Here is a 21614-nt window from a genome sequence, read left to right as displayed (position 1 = left end):
TTTTCTATTTTCTATATTGCATTTTCACTAGAGGTAGTCCTTGACTTACAACCATCCATTTAGAAATCATTCTATTTTACAACAGCAGTGAAAAAAGTGACATATGACCTGTCCTCACACATATAACATCACAATATTCACCATGTCATATAAATAAAATTCGAGTGCTTGGCAACCAGCTTTTATTTTCAATAATTGCAGCATTCCAGAGTCACGGGATTGCTATCTGCGACCTTCCCAGCCAGTTTCTGACAAGCAATGGGGAAAGACAGATTTGCTTGACTGCAGTTATTCACTTACTAAACATGGCAAAAAAATCATAAAATTGGGCACAATTCACGTAACAACTGCCTTGTTTACCAACAAATTCTGGTCCCAATTGTGGTATACATTGAGGACTATTTGTATTACAATAGTGTATATTGCAGACCAATTAGAACATGTAGAGGCCAGCAACAATTATTCTTTTTCCTCAGAATATAACGAAGATAACAATTATCAGCACTTCCCACCATTGTCCTGTAGGCTTCATCCTACATTTGATCTAGGTTCTTTCACATATACACAAGCAAAAAAAATCTGCTTCAATTACTAGCAGTCCTTTATCACACGTTATCAGAATACCATTTTGTATAGAGCAGTGGTTCTCAACCTGTGGGTCGGGACCCCATTTGGGGTCGAACGACCATTTCACGGGGGTCGCCAAACAAGGCTGTCTGCCATTTTTTCCCCCTTTTCTTTGGCCACGCCCCTGGCACCCGGTGATGTATAAGTGGTTGGGGGTCACCACAACATGGGGAACTGTATTATGGGGTCGCAGCATTAGAAAGGTTGAGAACCACTGGTATAGAGTTTCCTTTGAAAACGGTTCAGAAACTTCATATGGTGCAGAATGCAGCAATCAGGTTGTTAGTTGAAGAAAATAACTGCAAGTATTGTATCCAGTGTCCCAAAGATGCTTTTTTCAAAAGGCAGTTAGACTTTCTTTGTTTTTCATTTCTTCAATTCTGAAGCTTTTGGGATGAGAAGCAAAACGTCTTCAATAAAAAACAAAGAAAGTTGCCTTTTGAAATAAGCAACTTTGACCTGGATGACTGAGAATCTCCATAGATATTGCATCTAATATTCATTCACTGCATATTTTGTGCTGCCAGCATCACAACCAGTTTCTGATATAAACCAAAGGGGTTTGGCGAAATAAATTAGATAGAAAATAAATCTCTAACTGTAGCAACATAAATACATTCCAAACTTTCTGCTTAGAGAATAAAAAACACAAGGTTGAGCTAAAACAGTGGTTCCCAACCTTTTCTATATCCCGCACCCTTAGAACAGTTCTGATATATTCTCTCATGCCTTACAAAAGTTCAAAATAACGGCATACACACTATAATTTTGAAAACCCAAGTTTTCGCACCCCCTGGAATATCGTCTTGCACCCCAGGGGGTGTGAGCACCCCTGGTTGGGAACCCCTGGGCTACAATAACAATTGCCACAAAGAGCAAGCCAAGTTATAATTTCCTTTTAGACATTTTAGCTTAATTAATTTGCTGAATCATACAGTATTTACTTATATTAAGTAAAGATATTTATTGTTTAATAAGTCATGTGCTGCTGGGCCCAGGACTATCAGTCTGAAGTTCATGCTCTTCAGCTAATTCCTGTGGTGTAGGCTAAGACTCAGGTCAACCTCTTCAGAAGATTCAGAGTGATCCCTAGCAGTGAACTAGTTTCCTGTGGCTTTCCAGGTTCTCAAGTTTGATTTTAAAGCCATAGATCAATCCTTTATGGGCATGAAGGCAGAGTACCCTCTCTATGTAAATACAAAGGAATGGGGATCTAAAAGCATTTTGCTTGTAATGGCCCCCATATTCTAGAATTTCTTCCCCTAGATATTCAATTACCCCCCCCCATGTTTTAATTCCTCAGAGTGTAGACAATTTGTGTGTGATGTGAGCAGCCTTTTCACCATAGCATAGTTCCATTATTCATTTTAATCCCTTATTGTAAACCATCAATTGTAAACCCTTTGGGCAGTATAAAATATTGTAAAATATGTAAATAAATAGTTATTAAAACCTTTCTTATAAAATATAAGGCACCATTACCATGGAGAAAATGGTTTTCAATAATAAAAATTACTTTAGGCTAAATCAAAAATGTTTTAATTAAATGTAGGATAAAGTTCAGATATATAGATAAAAAAATCCTCCCTTATACCTGAAACCCATTTCATAAGTTTCACAGGATTTAAACTATTTTCAAATAAAACATCTAAATTTAATTACAGTTTTTTTCATTGGAAGATTCACTTAAAGCTAAAACTTTTAGCAGCGGGTATATAGTAAACCTAGCTAATTTTAAAACTAATTATTCTTAGTCCCACATCTTTATTCTCCTTGAATGAAGGGCAAATATATATATAAAATGCACTTTAAAAAGTATCTATCATTGGAAAGCTTTTTGAATGAATTCTGTTACAAAAACATTATCGCATTTGCATAGACTGTCGTTTCCCCAGAAATTGCTGATTAATAATAGAAGGATATATGTCTAATGAATTTAGGGAACGAAAAAACAGCAGTTCAGAATTGCTATTTTTCCCCATAACCTTTAAGTAAATTATCAACCTATTATTTGATAAGTTAGAAAAATGTGGGTTAAACAACATCAACACCAAATGGATTCGTAGCTGGCTGACTGGCCGTACTAGTGTGTGATCCTCAATGGAACTGCATCTACATGGAGGGAAGTGTGTAGTGGGGTTCTCCAGGGCTCTGTTCTGGGCCCAGAGCTCTTCAGCATCTTCACCAATGATTTGGACGAGGGAATAGATGGGAAACTCATCAAATTTGCAGACAACACCAAGCTGGCAGGAATAGCCAACACTCCAGAAGATAGGCTTAAGATACAGAAGGATCTTGCAGACTTGAACACTGGGCGCTATCTAACAAAATGAAATTCAGTTATGAAAAAAGTAAGGTTCTACATTTAGGCAGAAAAACCAAATGCACAGGTACAGTATAGGTGGTACCTTGCTCAATTGTAGTAACTGTGAGAGGGATCTCAGAGTCCTAGTGGACAATCACTTAAATATGAGCTGCAGCTGCCAAAAAAGCCAACAAAGTGCTAGGCTACATTAACAGAGGGATAGAATCAAGATCACATGAAGTGTTAATATCACTTTATAATGCCTTGGTAAGGCCACACTTGGAATACTACATCCAGTTTTGGTCATCACGGTGTAAAAAAAAAATGTTGAGACTCTAAAAACTAGAGTACAGAGAAGAGCAATAAAGATGATCAGGGGACTGGAGCTAAAAACATATAAGGAAAAGTTGCTGGAATTGGGTATGTCTAGTTTAATGAAGAGAAGGACGTGGGTGACATGATAGCATGTTCCAATCTCAGGGGCTGCCACAAAGAAGACGGAGTCAAGCTATTCTCCAAAGCACCTGAAGGCAGGACAAGAAGCAATGGATGGAAATTAATCAAAGAGAAGCAACCTAGAACTAAGGAGAAATTTCCTGACATTGAGAACATTCAGTGGAATTAATAAGTTTTTAAGAAGAGACTAGACAACCATTTATCTGAAATGGTATAGGGTTTTCTGCCTGAGCAGGGGGTTGGACTCCAAGGTCCCTTCCAACTCTATTATTACTATTATTATTATTATTATTATTAGTAGTAGTAGTAGTAGTAGTAGTAGTAGTAGTAGTAGTAGTAGTAGTAGTAGTGGTATATATCAGTACAGGGCAGCCATTTCATTCACAGCAGTAAACCAAGTAATTAGAGTCAGGAGTATTATGATTATTAAAGTGTCTTTTTTCATAACATAGGTATTTTATGGAACAAGTTTTTAAAATATATATTATTGTGGAAACTTTGTGCATCTTTCACTTTGCAAAAACTAAACTAGGGTTATCATAAAACAAAGTAGCCTTCTTTTTGTGCAGCCTCTGTCATTTCCCTGGCTCATTAAAAATAATACAGGGCATGAAAAAAAAACAGCAACTGCTTCATGTTCAAATTGCATTGTTCATCTGTCTCAGCATTTTCAGAGGACTACATCCCATATGCAAGAATGGTGGCTTTTTCATTAATTTCCATTACGCTTTTCCTTCTGGGAAACGTGTTGTCATTTTTTTCAGGAAGATTCGGAAAAAGTAATTAGAAATATTTGCGTCTCTGCTGCTCCTACCTTCTCCTTTTCTCCCCAGGAATGGCTCCAGGAAGAAGGAGCAGATTTACTGAGGTAACTTGTGAGCATTTGCAAGGGGTTTGCAGGTATCCTCATGCATCTTTTTGAATACAGATATCTTCCACATTTGGAGTACATATAAGCAGGAAAGAAATGTTTGGTCATTCCTACAAATGGCATGCAAGGTGAATAATATGAATTCATATTGCGATAATTCATTCAGTTTCTTTTGTTTTCAAATATTTATTTATTCACACAGATTTGGTTAAGAGAAGAGAAGAAATATTTCCTTTATTCCACTGACATGCTCTAACCATTATCATTAGTTCTGTCTTTCCTTCACTGAATTCTCATGGATCAGAACTGTGCAGTCTGGCTGTTTAATGGACTTATATGCTGTTCCAGTTATAACTGACTCTGAGTATTTACAGACACACATACACACACACACACATGCACAAACACAAATATATGTAATATCCTATTACTACATGTCTATATGACTCAGAGTCAATATGACTGGAACAGTATATAAGTCCATTAAAAACCTAGACTGAACAAATTTGATACATGATAATTTCAGCAATTCATTGGCTTGAGGAAGGAGAACGCTGTCTGCCATTTTTAATCATTGGCAGCCCATTTGTATCTAGGGCTTGTTCTTAGGCATTCTTAAACTGAGGACTGCCTGTAATTGATTCTTTGAAGTCTTTCACCAAGCAGGAGGGAAGTAAATATATTTTAGAGGTCAGCTGAAAAAGCTGTATTTGTAGAAGGCTGGAAAAATCAGATCCTGTCTGATGTCAGGGGAAATCCTGTTCCAGAGAACAACCAGAACCAAGAACACCCGATCTCCCGATGAAACTTTTTGAAGGTGAAAATCCAAAAAGAGTATTCTCTGCCATAAATTAATGGATGAACAGATCCCACTAGGAGTAAATGGTATTATAGATATTCAGGTCTTGAAACATACAAGGGTTTAAAAATAACAACTAGCACCTTGATTTATTCTGAAAGCATACTAATAACCAATGCAATTTCTGATATGGATATGTTACAGACAAGGTACTGTATTCAAAACTATACTAGCCACTGCATTCTGGACTAGTTGAAGTTTTGAATATTACTCAAGACTAGTCCCATGAAGAGTGCATTGCAGTATTCCAAACAGGAGGTGCCCAGAGCATGAATGACAGTGAACAAAGCTTTCAGAGCCAGGAAAGGCTGGATCTGGTACATAAGATGGATTTGTAAGAAAGCCTTCCTTGACATAGATGCCATCCACTATTTATGCAAAGAGCATATTGGCTATATCTGTGAAATGATTTCTAGTGAAATGTAGGTAGCGTATTTTCTTATTCACAATCAACTGCAATTATATAGCTGTACTTATTGAGAAGAGGATATGGTGGCCTAAACATTAAGACGCTGTGCTGTCAACCCAATGGTTGGCAGATCTAGACCCAAGCACTACATGACAGGTGACTCCCATTACTTGCCTCAATCCTGCAGTTTGAAAGCATGCAAATGCAACTAGATAAATAGGTACTACTTTGGTAGGAAGGATCAGCATTCTATGCACCTCAGCATATAGTCATACTGGCCATTTGATCACGGAAGTGTCTTCAGATAATGCTGGCTCCCTCGGCTAGGAAACAGAGACAAGCACCATCCCCTAGAGCAGGGGTAGGCAACCCAAAACACTCAAAGAGCCACTTGGACCGGGAGCCGCAAAACCCTTTTGATATCTAAAATGAAGATAACACTGCATATATCCTTTTTTTACCTTTATTATATATACATACATACATACATACATACATACACACACACACATACACACACACACACACACACATTAAAAATAAAAGTACAAATATGACTCTTGGGAATATCCATACTATTAAAACAATGATCACCAAGAGAATGCTTTAAGAGAATAAAATTATATATACACACAGGTAAAAAAAGGATATATGCAGTGTTATCTTCATTTTAGATGTCAAAAGGGTCTCTCTCTCTCTCTGTCTCTCTCCCTCCCTCCCTCCCTCTCTATCTGCCCTTGGCCTGCCACTCCTCTTCCCCCACTCTCTTTCTTTCTCTCTCTCTCTCTCTCCCCCCCCCCCTATCTGCTGCTCACCTGGCAAGCTTCAACCTGTTGTCCAACAAGCTCAGGGGTAAGCAATCTCATCTCTTTTATGACTCATGGACTTCAACTCCCAGAATTCCTGAGTCAGCCTAGCTGGGCTAGCTAGCTCTCTCCTGCCCTTCCTGCTTCCTGCTTCCTGCACTCTCTTTTACACACACACACACACACACACACACACACACACACACAGAGAGAGAGAGAGAGAGAGAGAGAGAGAGAGAGAGAGAGGAGCAGGGAAGCGCAGAGGCTGGGAGCCACAGGGAAGGCTCAAAGAGCCGCATGCGGCTCCGGAGCCGCAGGTTGCCGACCTGTGCCCTAGAGTTACACATGGCTGGGCAGGGGAAATCTTACCTTTACCTTTTACTTAGTTGAGAGTTTCTTTCCTCAAATTTGAGTTATATGGCCTCCAACTTCATTTGTTTAACTTTATTGTGGTAATTAACCAGCACAAGAAAATTAGTATTCAAATATTCAAAATATCCAAAAGCAAAATGGACAATGCCAGAGTAATTAAACAAAAATGGCTAAAAGACAATATTAAATATGCTAAAAATTCAAATATGCTGAAAGCTTTGCTCAGGCTATATCTACATTAAAATTAGTAATCTAGATAATAAAACAGAATAAAATGCCCTTACCATCTACTCATTGTTAAAAAGAGAAATGAAAAAATACAATATACAATATACAGTAGGAAAATGTGTATGTATTAATAACTATATATCATATTTCAGTTTGATTCTCTACTAGCTATAACTTGACTGCTGGTCAGTTTTGCAGTAGTGTGGATCATATTATACTGTTATATGCTTATATGCTTAGCACCATATAGGAAATTCTTTATTAATTTTTTGCTTTCTCTTTTTATTTTATTTTATTTTTAACCAACAAAACAAAAGAAAATAAAGCAAAACATAACACACATACACACACAGTATATACTCCTCCCCCCCTTTTTAACAGTGATTATGTAACGGTAATCTTCTATTATTTACATTTCCCCCCTTTATTCTTCTTTAGAATATTTGTCCTTACTGTCCCGTTGTTTCTTATTTACATTTTTCTTCCTTCATATTCTACTTCTTACTAAGAATAATTCATATTATTATTATACACATATTTTCACTTTTGATTTTTACATATTTATTTTCCTCTATTATTTCTAATCTCCAACCAGTCATACCACTTGTTCCATGTTATATAGTATTCTGTGTCTTCCTTTTCTTTTATCTCTTTTGTTATCTTTATTCATTTTTTAAGGATTCTCCATCATCATCCTTTTATTGTGATTTCAATGTCTACAATCCTCATTGCACTTTATTGGGTGGTAGGTTGCTTTTTTTTTCTTTTGTTTTGGTTGCCCATGTACTATGGCCGTATTATTATTATTATTATCCTTCTAATGGTTTTCTACTTCCTTCTCCTATTGGTATTTTTATGATTATATTACTTTGTTGTTTGTGTGTACGATGAGAGTTTATGCACCAGAGGCAAATTCCTTGTGTGTCCAATCACACTTGGGCAAATAAAGCTGTTCTATTCTATTCTATTCTATTCTATTCTATTCGATTTGATTTGATTCGATAATGGAGAAAGCCGATGTTAAAAAAATGCAGATATCTCATCAAATAACCTCTTTTTTTAGCTATATAGAGTCATATATTTACTAACAGAGTCATATTTTAAGGTATTTCTAGAAGAGATCAATGGCATCTTTGAATTGGAACCACTTGTATAGAGCTAGAAAAAAACATAGTATCCAAAATAAAGATTTGCACATAATATTTCTTTGCAGAAACATTTGCATACTGTGATAAATTAGGATTTTTGGAATAAGAAGCAGCAATAATGAATAGATGAACTATCAAGTTGGTCTCAAACTGATGGAACTAGTGTCATTGGCATTGGAAATTGGGGAAATACGATTCTTTTTTCTTCTGTTGGTTATTAGTACTGTCAAACTGGTAGGTAGAAGAATTTCATAAAAAGTTCAAGAAATAATTTCCAAATGAAAAAGAAAAGCAAAAAAGGGAAAAAGTAACAAAGATAAGTTCAATTAGTATAAAACAAGAAAATAAAACCAGGGCAATATTTGTTTGATCAGATTAATATCATGTAAGGTTCCAGTCCCTTACTTGAACTTGAGATAACATATCAGTCTAATCAGATAACCCAAGCAGAGACTTCTTGATCAAGCAGCACTTTATTTGATCAAATTAAGCAGTTGGGTGGCCAACAATTGGGAACACTGGCCGAGTTCCATCCAGAAGTGCCACGCATTAGAAAGTTGGTAGCATTGTTTTATAAACTTTGTTAGCTAATGAGAATCAGGCAACAGAGCCATTACATCATAAGAAAGACATCAATCATTCCTGTATACTCCCTTATTCCCTCCTTCAGTATATCCCATCCATGTACACGTTTCCTACACTTGCATGAGATTTCCCTGGTGCAAAAGCTGATTACAAAAAGCAAGAAAGCAACAGTCAGACTAAACAATTTCCCTTTGTTCCAGAACCCTTCAATCAGAATATATGCAACTCCATGAAAATAAAATAACTTGAAAAATACCATATTTGATCTCTAGATTAGATGGTTTCAGGATTAAATCATGATAATGCCATATTGTTATGGATGTCAAATCATAATAGTAGTAAAGTTGGAAGGGACCTTGGAGGTCATCTAGTCCAACCCCCTGCTCGGGCAGGAAACCCTACGCTATTTCGGACAAATGGCTGTCCAGTCTCTTCTTAAAAACTTCCAGTGTTGGAGCATTTACTGCTTCTGGAGGCAAGCTGTTCCACTGATTAATTGTTCTCACTGTCAGGAAGTTTCTCCTTAGTTCTAGGTTGCTTCTCTCCTTGATGAGTTTCCACCCGTTGCTTCTTGTCCTGCCTTCAGGTGCTTTGGAAAATAGCTTAATTCCCTCTTCTTTATGGCAGCCCCTGAGATATTGGAATACTGCTATCATGTCCCCCCTTGTCCTTCTCTTCGTTAAACTAGACATACCCAATTCTCGCAACCGTTCCTTATATGTTTTAGCCTCCAGTCCCCTAATCATCTTTGTTGCTCTTCTCTGTACTCTTTCTAGAGTCTCAACATCTTTTTTACATCGTGGTGACCAAAACTGGATGCAGTATTCCAAGTGTGGCCTTACCAAGGCATTGAAGAGTGGTATTAATACTTCACGTGATCTTGATTCTATCCCTCTGTTAATGCAGCCTAGCACTGTGTTGGCCTTTTTGGCAGCTGCAGCACACTGCTGGCTCATATTTAAGTGATTGTCTACTAGGACTCCGAGGTCCCTCTCACAGTTACTACTATTGAGCATGGTGCCACCTATGCTGTACTTGTGCATTTGGTTTTTCTTGCCTAAATGTAGAACCTTGCTTTTTTCACCATTGAATTTCATTTTGTTAGTTAGTGCCCAGTGTTCAAGTCTGTCCAGATCCTTCTGTATCTGAAGCCTGTCTTCTGGAGTGTTGGCTATTCCTGCCAGCTTGGTGTCATCTGCAAATTTGATGAGTTCCCCATCTATCCCTTCATCCAAATCGTTGATGAAGATGTTGAAGAGTACTGGGCCCAGAACAGAGCCCTGGGGCACCCCACTACACACTTCCCTCCATATAGATGCAGTTCCATTGAGGACCACTCGCTGAGTACGGCCGGTCAGCCAGCTACGGATCCATCTGGTGGTGGTTCTGTCTACCCCACATTTTTCTATCTTGTCAAGTAGTAGGTTGTGATCTACTTTATCAAATGCCTTACTGAAGTCCAAGTAAATTATGTCCACAGCATTCCTCTGATCCACTAATTTTGTCACTTGGTCAAAGAATGCAATAAGATTTGTCTGGCATGATCTATTTTTGACAAACCCATGTTGGCTTTTAGTAATGACTTTGTTTGCCTCTAGGTGTTCGTTGATTCGTTGTTTGATTATCTTTTCCAGGATCTTCCCAGGTATTGAGGTCAGGCTGATAGGTCTGTAATTTCCTGGATCCATTTTTTTTCCTTTTTTGAGGATGGGAACTACATCAGCTCTTTTCCAGTCCTCTGGTAGTTCCCCTGTGTTCCAGGATCTTTGAAAAATATAGTTCAGTGGCTCCGATATCACATCTGCCAGTTCCTTGAGAACTCTGGGGTGTAATCCGTCTGGTCCTGGCGATTTGAACTCATCTAGGCTGGACAGGTGCTCACTAACGATTTTCTTGCCTATCTTAACTTGTGTTTCTGTTTTGTTTTTTGTGGCACTATTTTTGATAGGTTGGTCTGTTTTTTCCCTTTGTGTAAAGACAGATGCAAAAAATGAGTTAAATAGTTCTGCTTTCTCCCTGTTGCTTGTCACCTTCTTGCCACTTCCACCCACTAATGGACCAATCATTTCCTTCACTTTTTTCTTGTTTTTTACATGTTGAAAGAAGCTTTTTTTGTTATTTTTGACTTTGGTCGCAAGCCTTAGTTCATTTTGAGCCTTGGCTTTCTTCACTTCATCTTTGCAGGCTCGGGCTATTTGCTGATATTCTGACTTAGTTATGTTCCCCTCTTTCCACTTTCTATACTTGTCCTTTTTATCTTTCAATTTGTCAGAGAGTTCTTTATGCAGCCATGCTGGTTTCTTTTGAGAGCTGTTATTTTTCCTCTTTGTTGGTATTGTGCTAGACTGTGCTTTTATTATCTCATTTTTCAAAATTTCCCAAGCTTCTTGAGTTGTTTTCCCCTTGAGGATTCTCATCCATGGAATCCTTCCCAAGCCCTCTCTAAGTTTATTGAAATTAGCTCTCTTGAAGTCCAAGACTCTAGTTTGACTGTGTTCTATTGGTTGTGCTTCTATAATGTTGAATTCTAATATTGCATGATCACTTCCTCCCAGGGTTCCTATGGCTCCAACACCGTCTATCATTTCATCTCTGTTAGTGAGAATTAGATCCAAAATGGCTAATCCCCTAGTTCCATTCTCTACTTTTTGGGAGACAAAGTTGTCTGCTAGGTTTGCCAGGAACCTGTTTGATCTTCCACTTGGTGCGGAGTTTGTCTCCCAGTTGATGTCAGGGTAGTTAAAGTCCCCCATTACTATTGTGATGTGCTTCCTACATACCTTAGTTAGCTGACTAGCAAAAAGTTCATCTATTTCCTCTGTTTGGTTGGGTGGTCTGTAGTATACACCTATGGCAATGTCATTTCCCCCCCCTTTTATATTGACCCAAATGCATTCAAGACAGTTTTTATCATTGTTGTACTCTATTTCTGTGAAGATGTAGTTATTTCTTATATAGAGAGCAACTCCACCTCCTCTTTTATTTGGTCTGTTTCTTTTAAATAATTTAAATCCCTCTAGCTGTGTGTTCCATGTGTGAGTTTCATCCCACCATGTTTCCGTAATGGCAACAATATCGTATCTGCCCTCATTAACCTGAATTTCTAGTTCACCCTGTTTGCTGTTCATACTTTGTGCATTGGTGTATAAACATTTGAGTCCTTTGTGGGTGGCCCTGTGTTTCCTTTCTACATAACCTGTGTGGTGCCTGAGTTCCCCTATTGTCTTACCACCTATTTGGTTAGTGCACTTTATATGGCACTCGCTATTAGAGGCTTCATTTTGATTGGTAGCAAGGTTGGTATTCTTGTCCACACACACATCTGTGCTACATGCACTGATAGCCCTATAGTTTTTAAATTGCCGGGGACAGGGTTGTTCCGTATCAATTAACTCCCTGTCCCCGCTGTTTAGTTTAAATTTCCCTCCAGAAAATCTGTGAATTTATAGCCGAGTAACTCAGTCCCTTTTTTTGATGGATGCAAACCATCTCTTTTGTACATCTTTTGATTGGACCAGCTACTGACATCGTGACTAATATATCCAAAGCCTTCCCCTTTACACCATTCCTTTAGCCACATATTGAATTGTGCTATGCGCTGGCCTTTTCCGTTTTGCTCCTTATACACTGGTAAAACCTCTGAGAAAGTAAGCCTACAGCCTATTCTGCTAAGTTCCTTCCCCAAGCTCTGGAAATCATTCTGCACAGAGAGTACATCTTTTTGGGACAGATCATTAGTGCCAAGGTGTACAATAGCCTCCACATCACAGTCCTTGCTGCCATTCTTGATTATTTTAGAAATACGCTTCTTGTCCCTACTGGCAGTAGCACCTGGAAGACACCTGACCTCTTTCAAAGCCTCTGTGTCCTTTCCTAAATTTACATCCCTTATAATTGAATCACCTACCAGAAGGTAGCTTCTCTTTTTGGGAGCCTTTCTATTCTTGCATGACTGATGTGCAATACCTGATTCACACTTCTCCCTATCAAAATCTAGTTCTTCATCTCGGACCACAATCCCCTGCTTATTTGAGTTATCTTCACAAATACCTTTACCAGTCTCCTTAATGTCCCTATTAAGGTCAGCAAGAGCACTGTAGCTGTTGTGCAGGGACACAGCGAAAGCTTTGTGTTTATGGTTCACAGCTCTCACCCTGCCAGATCCCACGGTTGTCCACACTGCCCTTTTCCTGCAGGATCTTTGTGGTAAAGGGGGCTGATAGCAGGGAGGCTTACTAGAGTAGAGGGGCTGAACTGGACACCTAATTTCTGCCCGAAGAGCACGGATTACAGACCCTAGGTAAATGATCTGTCCTTGTAGGCTAGTGATTTGTTTACAGATAGGACAGTTTCCAAGTTTGATAAGAGAGAGTTAGTTTGGTCTAATGGTTAAGGCATCAGGTTAGAAACCAGGAGGCTCTGACTTCAAATCCTGCCTTAGACATGAATAACTGCTAGATCACTTTGGGCCAGTGACTCATCCAGCCCAACCCACAGATTTGTTGTTGTGGAGAATATAGATAGAAGTACTGTATTAGCTATGTTTGCTGTCTTGAATTATATATAAAAATGGTTAAAAATAATAATGATGAAGATGATCAAAACCATCTTATTACCAGAAACCATTTGTGGCTCTTTCAGAATGGTTGGTATAGTCCACTTCTGTTAAGCTCTCAGAGCAGAGAGAGAGATTTATGTTATATTATGTCATGTTGCCATGTATTGGATTTTACATGAGTTCCACATAGCCTCCTTCTGGGGAGCAATTTCTCTATTTTCCATATTGTACATCCTGTGTGATATATTTCCTTGGGGAGAAATACGCCACATAGCAAGTTGCAAAATTATTTACTCTAAATTTAAAATGTCAAAGAGAGTTCCTGTTTCAAGGTCATACAGTATTATGACCTTAGCTTGTTAATATATAGTGGAGAACAATAAACTATATGCTTATTAAAATCTACATTTTGGGAAGGGATGGATAAATACATTAGAGATCAATCTTGGTTTGAACAAATTATGGATTTTGTTCTTGAACATATAGCTTTGTTGTAGCATAATATTTGCGGTACTCTACATTTCTGAAATCAAAAGAATATATGCAGTAGTGAGTTACAGAACTCTTTATAAAGAAAAGCTCTCCCACCATTCTTGCATTTTAAAATAATTAACCAACAATTTCTAATATATCACTACTTTTTCATCTTTGTTTCCATTTGTTCCAAATATTGATCAGCATATATTGCATATATAAGAGATTGGAAATAAATTATATGTATGGAACTGAAAAAACTTTGAAATTGACCCACGGATTCTTTTTTGTATCTCTTCTATACTCTTTTGATTACCAAAAAATTGATGCCATGCTTGCCTGCCAGTTGAAAAAGGTGTCAGGTGAAAAGTGTAATGAAAGCTTTAAAACAACTTTAAAACTTAATGATAACACATGAAAACTGTAGGGAAAGCTTTAAAACTTAAACTTCTGGTTTCCTGTATTATTCCTTACTTATAATGAGATATACAGATCTACTCATTTAAACCAAAATTGCAGATCGCTAATTATGTATTTGTCATCATGTATTCCTATATATTTAATCATAGAGCTTGAAGGGACATTTGAGGTCTTCTAGTCCAATCTGAAATAAATCTTAAGAAAATCACTTTAACTATTTAACAGTACAATCATTTGCATATTTCTAGGTAAGTGTGATTACCTGCAACCACATAAGTTTGTAACCATAACTACACAATGGAAATTAAAAAAACATGTTTTCAAATTCTAAAATTTTGTTTTCCATTGAATCATCATATCAGTTTTCTTGGTGTCAGTTCACACAAAGCAAATGATAAAGCAAAATGAACAGAAAATCCAATAATCTCACTGCATATGTCACAAGCTGAGTGTCAGGAATTTGAGTGTCAGGAATAATAAATAAAAAACCCGGGAATGTAATTCTTGAGGTCATCATTATTCTATTTAAAATAATGTGAGTCACATTATGGATCCTTAAATCATGATAAAATGATATCTACAATTGCCTGACACTGTAGATAAAATGTTATATACAATTGCCTTATCTGAGGTTATTAACTGCTACTTCATTAAAACAAAATTCTGTATTTCTAACTACCTTTTTTCATTATTTTATTTTGAGAAATGCAATCTGCTTGGGTATTCTCTCATTTGAGACCACGAAATAAGAGAGTGCAATTCCAACTGATGTTTCTTGAAAAATATTTTAGTGATCTTGCTAATATCAAAACAGCACGTATCAGTTCAAGATCGTTGAGAATCTGAATGCTAAATAATAATAATAATAATAAGATCTTGTGGGACTTTCGGCTTCCAGTGACGGCGGCGCCGATGGCGGCTGTTTTCAGCCGTCCGCCCTGGAATGTGTCAAAGCCAGCTGAGACAGCGAGCAACAGCCGTCTCGCGGCTTGGAATCTCTCTCCCTGGGCGAAGGGGAGGAGATGAGTTTCCCTCGGATAGTGGCAGGGCTCCCTGAGAGACCCCAAAGTTTTTTTTTCTTTGGTGGTTGGAGGGTGAGAGCTCCCACGGAGTCTGAGGTGTTCTCCACATTCCAGGATGCCTTTGCTCTAATTTTTTTTGGGGGGGGGCAAAGCCAGACGCTGCTTACACATCTGCTTTCAAAATGAACTTGTGAGTAAAATTTAAAGCAGAAAGAGCTTGAAGGGACATTTGAGGTCTTCTAGTCCAATCTGAAATAAATCTTAAGAAAATCACTTTAACTATTTAACAGTACAATCATTTGCATATTTCTAGGTAAGTGTGATTACCTGCAACCACATAAGTTTGTAACCATAACTACACAATGGAAATTAAAAAAAACAGAAACCAGGGAGATTATATCTGTGATTATTTTGAGACTTTAACTCTGGAAAAGATTTCATCTTCTCTCTTTTCTTATTTGAGAGGGGTGAAAAATGGCGCTGAGATGTTGTTTTTAAGAGTGAAAGGACCGGAACTTCAATTTGAAACAATGTAACAGCTTTCTTTTTTTTTCATATATACAGGGGGCTTTTGTCTTTTTTCCCCTCCTTTTGTTTCCTTTTTTCTCTCTCTCTCTCTTTGTTAAAGGTTTTATAAGATTTTAAGAGTTTTTTCTTTTTTAAGATGGCTTCAAAGCATTTTGGAGCTTTTGTTTCTAAAGCCTCAATCTCCTCTTCAGTAATGCAGACAGCTCAGCAAGTTGAGTCTAAATTTCCACCACTTTTTTCAGCTTTACCAGCAGTTTTACCTAAAGACTTACAGGACGCTTTGGAAGATAGTGTACAACGGATTGAAAAAGAGATAAGTGAAATTATTGAAAATAAATTTAGGAAATTGAGAGAAGATATAGCGTCTGTGTTTCAGAAGTTTGCTGATCACATAGATCGTTTGGATCAGCGTATTGATGTTGCTGTAGAAAATTCTGAAAAATTGGAAGATAAAATAGAAAATAAGGTGGAAATAATTCAGGATGAAATTACTATGTTACAATACAGAAGTATGGAGTTTGCTTTAAGAATAAGGGGAATGCAGGAAAATAATCAAGAAGATTTGAGACAAGTGGTTACAAAGGATATAGCTCTTATTTTGGAATCCGAGCCTGAAGAAATATTGAGAGAGACAGAAAAAGGTTTTAGGGTTAATTCAAGGGCTGCAAGACAGAGGAATCTGCCACGAGATGTGGTTATTTATTTTTTTAGTAGATCACTTCGTAATAAAATTTTACAAGCCTTTTACAAGCAGAGATTTCAAATTGCAGCCCAGGTTGTTATACTTCTGAAAGAACTACCTTCAAGAATTCTCAAAGTAAGAAAGCATTTTGCTTTTCTGGCTGATGAGCTTAAGAGGCAACAGATTTGTTTCCGATGGGAGATACCGGCTGGAATGGTGGTGAATTATGCGGAGACACGTTACAGACTTGATACAATTTTAAAAGCGAAAGATTTTTACACTTCTGTTTTGAAGGCGGGCTCTTTATTACCTACAGCTGAGATATTAGAAGAAAAGTTGGAAGAGCAACCAATAGAAGATATGCAGGTTAAACCTTTGCAACAATCTCTCTTGACAGAAGATTCATTAATGAAATTGAGTACTTGTGGAGCTTTTAGAAGTAAAATAAAGGTGGAAGAAAAGCTGGAAGAGCAGCTGATTGAAGAAAATATGCAGGTTGAACCTTTGCAGCAGTCCTCCTTAACAGAAGATTCATCAAAGAAATTGGGCATGACTCGTGCAGCTTTTAGAAATAAAATAAAGGAACAGCAGAAGGTTCTTCGTCATTTTCTAAGCAATAGATAATAGAAGGAGAAGTTGGAATACCAGCCGGCTAGTTATAAAGAGTTTTGTTAAATCTTTGTTATTTAGGGGAAAGTTTAAAATTATGATCTCTGCTTGGGAGAAGACTTGATAGGTTTTAATTTAGTGATTTAATATCTGAGAGTACTTATTATAATTTTTAATAATATATAAATTTAATTTTTTGCTGTTTAGGGGAAAGTTTAAAAGCTTAAAATTATGATCTCCGTTCGAGAGAAGAGTTGATAGGTTTTAATTTGGTGATTTAATATTTGAGAGTACCTATGATACATTATGATATATTAAAAGTGGATAAGAAGCTGTAAGGTTTTGATTTGGGAGAAAAGGTTATTAAGAAAATTTATTTGGGTTTGGGGGGGAAAGAGTCAAGAGCCAAGTTTATATTGTTTAAAAGAAATACACATCTCGGTGTGGAGAAGGTGGATAAATTATATGAAGAATAAATATGGGATTTAACGGGTAAATTATGATTAGAGCAGATATGATTAAAAGTATTGTTTGGATTATGAATAATTTTTGTTTTAAATTTGGAATTGTTTATTTGATTTTTATAGTTTATTTTCTTTAATTTGTTTAAATTTGTTTTTTTAAAAAAAATTTGTTTTGTATCTGAGTTAAAGTACTTATTGAGATTTAGTTTGTATTAGTTAAAGTTAAAATAAATATGGGATTTAATGGGTAAATTATGATTAGAGTAGATATGATTAAAAGTATTGTCTTGATCATGAATAATTTTTGTTTTAAATTTGGAATTGTTTATTTGATTTTGATAGTTGATTTTCTTTAATTTGTTTAAATTTGTTTTGTATCTGAGTTAAAGTAACTTACTGATTTTGTTATTTGTATAGTTGGATAGGTTTAGTTAGATTTAGTTTGCATTAGTTAAAGTTAAGTAGATTTTGTTTAATATGTTTGAAAACCCTGTGCCAAGCTCTGGGAAGTGGGGGGGAGGGTTGGGGGTGGGTGGGTCTTTGGGAGTGGGAGGGAGGGGGGTTGGGGTGGGGGGGTAAGTAGGCTAGAGGATAGGATTAAAGTAAGATAATAAGGGATAACTTATGAGAGAGATGTTGCTTGGGCATTTCCTCGGTACTGTATCCGAAGAGGGATGAGAGAGGAGGAGAAAGGTTAGGGAGGAAGTAGGATGGTGAGAGGAGAGGGGGAGGGGAGAGAGAGGGGATGGGAGGGGAGGGAGAAGGAGGAGGGAAGTAAGGGAGAGTGTAAGAGAGGGCGGATGCAGTTTGGGGGGGATGGGCAAGCGACATCTAGGTGTATTTATTTTACTTTGTCAAATGTGAAATTTCTTCTTTTTTGTTTATGTAATTGATGATTGAAAAATAAAAACTTTTCTTAAAAAAAAGATCTTGTGGGACTTTCGAATACAGACAGATCGCTATTTGAAACACAACACGCCAGATATCGCAGTTGTAGAGAACCAAAGCGTACAGCTGATTGATATCATTGTACCAGGAGATGCCAGAGTCAAAGAAAAAGAACTGGAAAAAATTATGAATATCGTGACCTGGCCATCGAAACTGCGCGATTATGGATGAAATGTGTAACAGTGATACCCATTGTCATCGGGGCACTGGGAACTATGTCCAAAAACTTTGCAAAATATTTCAAGAAACTGCAGCTTCCTGCCATAACTCCAGCAATGCTACAAAAACTGTGCTACTCGGAACGTCTTACATTTTAAGGAGGTACTTGGTTGATACCTAGGATGCTGTTGTTGTTGTTGTTGTTGTTAATTGCGAAGTCGTGTCCGACCCATCGCGACCCATGGACAATGTTCCTCCAGGTCTTCCTGTCCTCTACCATATTCTGGAGTCCATTTAAGTTCATACCTACTGCTTCAGTGACTCCATCCAGTGACTCCATCCAGCCATCTCATTCTCTGTCGTCCCCTTCTTCTATTGCCCTCAATCTTTCATCAACCATTAGCACCAGTCAATTTGAATCTTCAGTTGACTGAGGTTCATGTGTAATGAATAATAATAGTAATAATAATAATAATAGTAATAATAGTAATAGTAATAATAATAATAATAATAATAATAATGGAGTTGGAAGAGACCTTGGAGGTCTTCTAGTCCAACCCTCTGCTCAGGCAGGAAACCCCATATCATTTCAGACAAATGGTTTTCCAGTCTCTTCTTAAAAACTTGCAGTGTTGGAGCATTCACAACTTCTGGAGGCAGATTGTTCCACTGATCAATTGTTTTAACTGTCAGGAAATTTCTCCTTAGTTCTAGGTTGCTTCTCTCCTTAATTAGTTTCCATCCGTTACTTCTTGTCCTGCCTTCAGGTGCTTTGGACAATAACTTGACTCCCTTTTCCTTGTGGTAACCCCTGAGATATTGGAATATTGCTATCATATCACCCCTTGTCCTTCTCTTCATTAAACTAGACATATGCAATTCCAGCAACTGTTCTTTACATGACATTTTTATGGAAAAATCTTTTTCATAACTCTGCGATTAGCTGAGAGTTCCTTATATTTCTTCAGGTTATATGCATAAATCTAGGTAAGAATGAAGTGATTTTATGTATATAATTGATAAAAATTGATAATTATCTGTCATAATAGAGTAACTTTTACCCTGCTAACACAGACCAGACTGCCTGAAATTTTCAACAAATACCACAAAATCTTACAAGAATTATATCTAAAAGGTATAATTATTAAATAATTGCAATTTTTCATTAATGCATTTAAATTATACTATAGATATAAATGAATGAGTTTCTAGAATAAAATATGCTATTTTCTAACGTATCAAGTATAAAAGTATTTTCTGCTTTTTGTAATTACTTTATGTTTGAACATTAATTAATTTGTATAAACATAGATCCAAATGTTGCTTTGTTGGATTCAGTAATTCACCATTAATGACTTCTATAACTAAAGATAATATGGTTTACTTTGGTTTAAATAAAAACTTAAAAGACAAACCAACTGGAAGTCATAGCTTGCATAGTCTGGGAACAGCAGTGATGATTTCTGTTTCTAGTAATGTTTATATTAGATTTGTCTTTCCAAAGTCATGGAAAGCAAAAATGAAACCACAAATGTAAATCATAAGACATGACTCTGCTCTTAATCATGCATCACACTAAGGATTTCATCTGGTTCCACAACTTACTTTTAGAGTTGCTCTCTGAGTTTTTTTTAATGTAGAAACTTACATATTTATTTATTAAATTTGTTTGGTGCCCTCTCGCTGCAAGGCGATTCTGAAGATACCAGGCATTAATGTATACATGATATTGAGCTATTGGTGAAACTTTTATTGAGTCTGAAACCCATATTCTCAACTACTAAAAAGTAGCTGTTCAGATATTTATTAAAGCAACTTTCATCTTTTTATCTTTTTGCTGGAGTTGTGCATAATAACTAACAAATTAGATAATATTCACCATATGGGATCATGCCTGTGCATACATAATCTAGCATATACTTTGTATTTTAAGGAAAATTAAGACTGGGCTTAATATTGATTGTAGTTAATTTCCAAAATACATAAAGAATTGGGGGAAAAATCTGTTCCCTTGTTACAAATCACTGACATACTGTATATTGTGATTTTGATTACAAAATATCCCATTTTATACCAGAGCATAGTAGATTGGAAATTGGAAGGTTTTACAAGGATATTAATGTCAAAGTAGTACCAGATATAATGGAGCATAGAAAAGATTTATGTGGCACCCTGTTGTTTCTTATATCTTTTACTATAGTAATAAGAGATCCATCCTTCATGGAGAAATCCAACAAACTAAATAAATTAAATTAAACTACTTTTTAAATTTAAAATAAAAATAATATCAGGACTTTGAAGCCTTCATTGAGACCCAAGACTTTCTATAAACATTGTTAATATTATGGAGAAAGAATGCCCACAGCATAACTTAGTGCTGATGTTCCAAGATAATATAATATTATTTTGAAATAATGAGCTTATTTTGGAATAATGATGACTATACATTTACTTCTAATGCAACAATATGTAATGAATTCATTTTAATATAGTACCTGTGCATTCTGCCAGCTGTTTGTGTTCTTGTAACTGAAAACTGGAAAGGGCCTGCTTATAATTGGTCTTTTCTCAATCTAGATTTTACCAGAAGCACTTGAAATAGCAGCAGCCATGTTAGGGAAGTGTATTCGGTTGTTCAAATTAATTGATGTCATTCAAGCCATACATTTTGGCTGGCTGTCCAAGGCAGTCCAGCTGAAAGTACACATTGAGAATCTCCAGTCCTTCTTCCCCAAGTGGGAAAACTCAGAGTGGAACTTTTTTCCCCATTAATCAGTTATCCTGAAGGCTTATTGTTACTATTCAGAAAGTTTGTGAAGTTCTGATTGTCTAATAGATATTCAGGAACTGAGAGATATATGAAAAATGTATCTGAGATGTTGCAGTACTGGTTATTGCTATTATTGATGCTAGCTCCAAAAAAATAATATATTTTGTTGGTGTTGTTTCAACAGCTTTCACAGAATGTCACAGGTTTTTTAAACATACCCATTTTGATGAGCTCAAGACACAAAAAAACAACAACAATGCAATTTCTACAAAAAACACACAGGCACTCTCATACTGAAATACTAAATACTCCTC

General features: G+C 36.6%; 1 protein-coding gene across 7 annotated transcripts in view; it reads left to right on the top strand.

Moving 5' to 3' along the window:
• The window catches only part of CHN2 (chimerin 2), a 151314-nt gene that overhangs the window by 78725 nt on the left and 50975 nt on the right, over positions 1-21614 (top strand). Inside the window, exon 1 of one of the 7 annotated variants that reach the window (XM_039341983.1) lies at positions 3626-4256. The exons of the other annotated variants lie outside the window; for them this stretch is intronic. Within the exon in view, the coding sequence (XP_039197917.1) occupies positions 4224-4256 (33 nt within the window). The 5' untranslated portion in view covers positions 3626-4223. Of the gene's footprint in view, positions 1-3625; positions 4257-21614 lie in introns of those variants that run through there. 7 annotated transcript variants of the gene reach the window in all.

Source organism: Crotalus tigris, unplaced genomic scaffold (genome assembly GCF_016545835.1).
Source record: "Crotalus tigris isolate CLP2741 ecotype Arizona unplaced genomic scaffold, ASM1654583v1 scf7180000017774.6281472, whole genome shotgun sequence".
Lineage (NCBI taxonomy): Eukaryota > Metazoa > Chordata > Lepidosauria > Squamata > Viperidae > Crotalus > Crotalus tigris.
The sequence above is the reverse complement of the archived record's forward strand: the minus strand, read 5'-3'. Positions and strand labels throughout refer to the sequence as shown.